Here is a 5,271-nt window from a genome sequence, read left to right as displayed (position 1 = left end):
CGTCCTCCACGTTCTCCAATCTTTCTCGCACTTCGTGTTGACAATCTTCTCTACTCTTGATAGTCAAATAATCACAAAACACAATTTATTTCACTCCAACATTCCAATTAATATTAAGCGAATCACGCATTTAATAGAAGATTAGTACACATGTAAATATTAGTTGTGACACCCAAATACAAAAGAGGTACATGAATGAACAGAAATCTCATTTGAATTAATTCTATAGATAGAATGACTAATAAATATTTTTTTAAAAGTTAAATTAAATAGGTACTAACAAAATGCAAATTCTTTTACAATAACTTAATTATAAGAACTTTAAAATTAAAATGTCCGGATCCAATTTGAGTCTAGATTTCAAAGCTCAAATAATTAAAAAAAAATAAAAAATATATATATATGTTATTGTGGTACGAACTTTAATATTACGTTTCTATCCCTCTCGGCGTGGGGCGGCCTAACAAAACGGAAGTTTCAAACGTGTAAGGAGTTGACAGCTCCACCGGAACTTTCAACTGCAAATTCCTTTACCCAAAAAATAATAATTAAAAAAAATAAAAAGAAATTGCGTATTTAAACCCAGCCCCCTTCTTCTTCTTCTTCTTCCATTTCTCATTCTCAATCTCACACCAAAAGTTTCAGAAACCAATTCTCTCACAGGTAACGCCTTCCACTCTCCTCTCTTTCAATCTCCCTCGAACTTCCTTCCGATTCATTCTTTCTCTTCCGAAATTCTATTTTTCTCCTCCTTCTCTTCCTGTTCTTCAATCGGATCCCTTTCTTGTTGCGTGTTTTCATGTTTGATCTGTGATTTCTTTCTACTTCTAGCTTCTCCTGTTGCACTTTGACTATCATTCATCCCAGATCTGGCTTCATTCTGTGTTTTTTGCTTTTAAATTGTTTCTTCACTGTTGTCGGTTGTTTCCTGATCTCAGATCTTCGTGCCTTTGTTTCCTGATCTCAGATAGCTGGTTGCAACGTATTTGCATGTCGCTTTTTTTTACTGCAATTACTTTTGACGACCGGTGTCCTGTATGCTGATTTGGTTTTTTTCTTCCTTATTTGGCATTTGTTGAGATTGGATTGAGATGTAACTTCCTTTCTGTTCTTTAAATTATACTCCTAAGAGATGCATACACGTTTGGTGATTCTGTCACGGTAGCATTCAGGGTGATTTCTGTTCGATTCTATATCGAGATCTTCGTTTAGATAACCATAAGAATGGAGTAGAATTTGCAAGCGAAGTCGTGTTCTTCAAATCATCTAGGTTCAATGAATTTTTCCTTCAGGATTGAGAAATTCTCTTTTATGATGTGTTCTTATTCATGTGGTAGTGGTATATAATGATTTTAGGTGGAGACTTTGTGACTTTTTCTTAGTTTTTGTTTTCATTCCCCTTATATTGCAACCTCTATTTGTACAGGTTATAAACTGAAAAAGCCAAAATGGTAAAGATCTGCTGCATTGGTGCTGGATATGTTGGAGGGCCTACGATGGCTGTTATTGCACTAAAGTGCCCAACCATTGAAGTGGTTGTTGTGGATATCGCTGTGTCTCGGATCAATGCCTGGAACAGTGACCAGCTCCCGATCTACGAGCCAGGTCTTGATGGAGTCGTGAAGGAGTGCCGAGGCAGGAACCTCTTCTTCAGCACTGATGTGGAGAAGCATGTCTCTGAGGCTGATATTGTTTTTGTTTCTGTCAACACTCCCACAAAAACTAGGGGTCTCGGAGCTGGTAAAGCTGCAGATCTCACATATTGGGAGAGTGCTGCTCGTATGATAGCCGATGTTTCCAAATCTGACAAGATTGTAGTTGAAAAATCGACTGTCCCAGTGAAAACTGCTGAGGCAATTGAAAAAATCCTTACCCACAACAGCAAAGGAATAAAATTCCAAATTCTCTCGAACCCTGAATTCCTTGCTGAGGGAACTGCAATTAAGGATCTGTTTAACCCGGACCGTGTCCTCATTGGAGGGAGGGAGACTCCAGAGGGTCAGAAGGCAATCAATAAACTGAAGTCTGTTTACGCTCATTGGGTACCCGAAAATCGGATTCTCACTACTAATCTTTGGTCTGCTGAGCTCTCCAAGCTTGCTGCTAATGCCTTCTTGGCTCAGAGAATATCATCTGTTAATGCCATTTCAGCTCTCTGTGAAGCCACTGGTGCAGATGTTGCACAGGTAGCCTATTCCGTTGGCACAGATTCGAGAATTGGACCCAAGTTTCTCAATGCCAGTGTCGGTTTTGGTGGGTCTTGCTTCCAGAAGGATATCTTAAATCTGGTGTACATCTGTGAGTGCAATGGCCTTCCAGAGGTAGCTGAGTACTGGAAACAGGTGATCAAGATCAACGATTACCAGAAGAACCGTTTTGTTAACAGGGTTGTTGCGTCTATGTTCAACACGGTTTCGAACAAGAAGATTGCCATTCTCGGTTTTGCTTTCAAGAAAGATACCGGTGACACAAGGGAGACCCCTGCGATCGATGTGTGCAAGGGACTCTTGGGAGACAAGGCGCTGTTGAGCATCTATGATCCACAAGTCTCTGAGGATCAGATCCAGAGGGATCTCACACTCAGCAAGTTCGAATGGGACCATCCTACTCATCTCCAGCCAATGAGCCCCACAACCGTTAAGCAAGTGAGCGTCGTCTGGGACGCCTACGAAGCAACAAAAGAAGCTCATGCAGTCTGCATCCTAACTGAGTGGGACGAGTTCAAGAACCTGGACTACCAGAGGATATACAACAACATGCAGAAACCTGCATTCATCTTCGATGGGCGAAACGTGGTTGATGGAGACAAGCTTCGTGGGATTGGTTTCATCGTCTTCTCCATCGGAAAGCCTCTTGACCAATGGCTGAAGGACATGCCCGCGGTGGCTTAGATTTGCAGGTTGGGATCCCTTCAATGGCTTTTCTTCCTCTTCGTAAGGACACAAAACAAGCAGTTGGATTCTGTTCCCATATTGTTAATGTATTTTTGTTGGTGTTTTCTTTGATTCTCAATCATATCTCTTGCCTGAAATTCTGAAGGTTCGAGACCCCATTCGTTTTGCCTTCACAATTGTCCTCGAACCTGTCGGTTATCTTCCCATAAAAATTTTTGTTAGAAATTTCATTACATTTATATTTGTGTTTTAGATCCCATAAACCATCATACATGTGGAATGAACCTGTTGTAGATTCTTCATATCGAAGACTTCCTTTTTTTTTTTTTTTTTTTTTTTTTTTTTCTTACCAGCAACTTGATGATTGTTTCAACCAATAACAGAATTATTACGTCCCATTGATTTTAATTATTGTTTTATTTTTCAACCTCAACTTCGAAATTTTAGTATCTCACAAATCAAATATTTGTTTAATTCCGGGAAAAAAAAATTGATATTTTGCTTGTTGATCTCTGTTTTTTTTTTTTTTTTTTTTTTGGTCTTTGACCTATCTAACATTTTCTAAAGTTCATTGAAATTAATAATCTATTTGTAAAGTAAGAAGATGAAAAAAAAAAGTCTCTCCACCTCTCACTTGCTCCTCCAAATCTCCCCCGGGAGAAACGAAATTCAACTTCACCGGAATTTCACTGTGAACCAGGAACGTCGTCTGTCTGAGGGGCTATAAGTTTTCTCCTAATCTCTTTCTTTTAGAGGCTTAGGCTGATACTGTAAGTAGATTTACCGATGGAACGCTTATAGACTAGGTTGGATGAAGTGAGCGAAGCATGAATAACATATATTGTGACATTTTTAAGTGATATGATGAAGTGAGCGAAGCATGAATAACATATATTGTGACATTTTTAAGTGATATGATTCTATGTAATGACGTAGTATTTTTGTGGTGCATGTACTTCCTTATAAGTATGTCTCAATGTGAAGTATAGAAGTATTACATAAATCACTACACTATATCATAATTTTAAATGCGAGACCTCGTACATGTTATATGTTATGGACATGAATTACTTCTTGTGCGATGTAATACCGTTCTTAAGGCCAACAAAATTTTAGGAACAAATTAGTTAGGAGTTTAGTTTAAGCACTCAAACATTAATTAGAAACAAAATGAAATTATTGAGAGTATAAGAAGTTAAAGAGTAGAAGAGATGTGAAATACCAAAACTATCCTTTTTCACCGACACACCTCTTTATGGATACGCAGATTCCATAGGAATGCCGTTTTCTGCAATTTTCTCAAATCTTCCTTCCTCATTCACACCACACATTGCCACCATATTATTCCACACACCTTTTCTATTATTATTTTTTTTTTTTTTGTTTCTTCAAATTTATTTATTTTTTATTTATATCTATTTACTATTTTAAACTTTTCAAAAATATATGTCCCTAAGTTCCTATAAAACTGCTTCTAACAAACCATTTTTGTTAGACACAAAATTAAATTTTATTACCTACCATTTATAAATGGGTTATAGATTTATCAAATAAAAAAATTGGAATCCAAGAAACCTATTAAAAATGTTTAAACTCAAATCTTAGAGTTATTTTAGAGACTTAATACACCTTTTACACAAATTTGTACCTACTAACATATTCTATTTTATTAAAATTTATTATAATGATATACAAGACATAAAAGACTCCAAACACACCGACAATTGACACTCTCAGATCACCTCTTTCTAATCGCGAAAACTAGGATGACCCTTCCTAGTCTACAACTAAGTCCTCGACCCTAATCCAATTTATGGGAGTATTGGGATTTAGACTCTTAATCGCCACTCACGCCCGGTCAGGACCCGATTTTCAAGGGCTCCCAAAGCAAAGATCTCGACTTTGGGAATGCTATAAAAACATGGTAAAATTTTTCACTATAATATAGCTATTTATTTATATTATCAAAATATATTTTACAAGTCCGACTTATTAAAAACTCAAAAAATATGAAAGATGTGGTAAAAAGGAAGGTAAATTTTTTCCCATTTAAACCAAAACATAAATATATTTTATATACAAATCCAAAATAAAGTTTGAATACTTAAAAGATAGTAAAATAGTTGAAACACCTACTCCAAATCTGTTTCCATCTTGTTACCTAAAAACATAAAAATTATGAAAAAGTAAAAAGCTTTAGTAAGTTGCTTTCTTGCTCATAATCATATCCTTAAGGTGTGCTATGGTACCACACTCTTTTTTATAACAATCTTGTTCTTGTCGGGAAAATAATTTAGACCCTTAAGTTCTATTTTGAGTTCTTGTCATGGTCTAGCCTAAGGATCTTGGCCCGGGGTTCTGAGCTTTTAACTTTAGT

At 36.5% G+C, this 5,271-nt stretch overlaps 1 protein-coding gene across 1 annotated transcript; it reads left to right on the top strand.

Annotated features, from left to right (window-relative positions):
* Window positions 1–505: 505 nt before the first annotated feature.
* On the top strand, window positions 506–3,196 carry LOC111790914 (UDP-glucose 6-dehydrogenase 1). Its single transcript, XM_023672044.2, has 2 exons — window positions 506–663; window positions 1,427–3,196. Exon 2 carries the CDS (start codon window positions 1,449–1,451, stop codon window positions 2,889–2,891), a length of 1,443 nt encoding a protein of 480 aa, XP_023527812.1. The 5' UTR covers window positions 506–663; window positions 1,427–1,448; the 3' UTR covers window positions 2,892–3,196.
* The last annotated feature ends 2,075 nt before the right edge of the window (window positions 3,197–5,271 follow it).

Source organism: Cucurbita pepo, chromosome 3 (genome assembly GCF_057944985.1).
Source record: "Cucurbita pepo subsp. pepo isolate OVF chromosome 3, ASM5794498v1, whole genome shotgun sequence".
NCBI lineage: Eukaryota > Viridiplantae > Streptophyta > Magnoliopsida > Cucurbitales > Cucurbitaceae > Cucurbita > Cucurbita pepo.
Note: the sequence above shows the minus strand (reverse complement) of the source record. Positions and strands in the feature narration are given on the sequence as shown.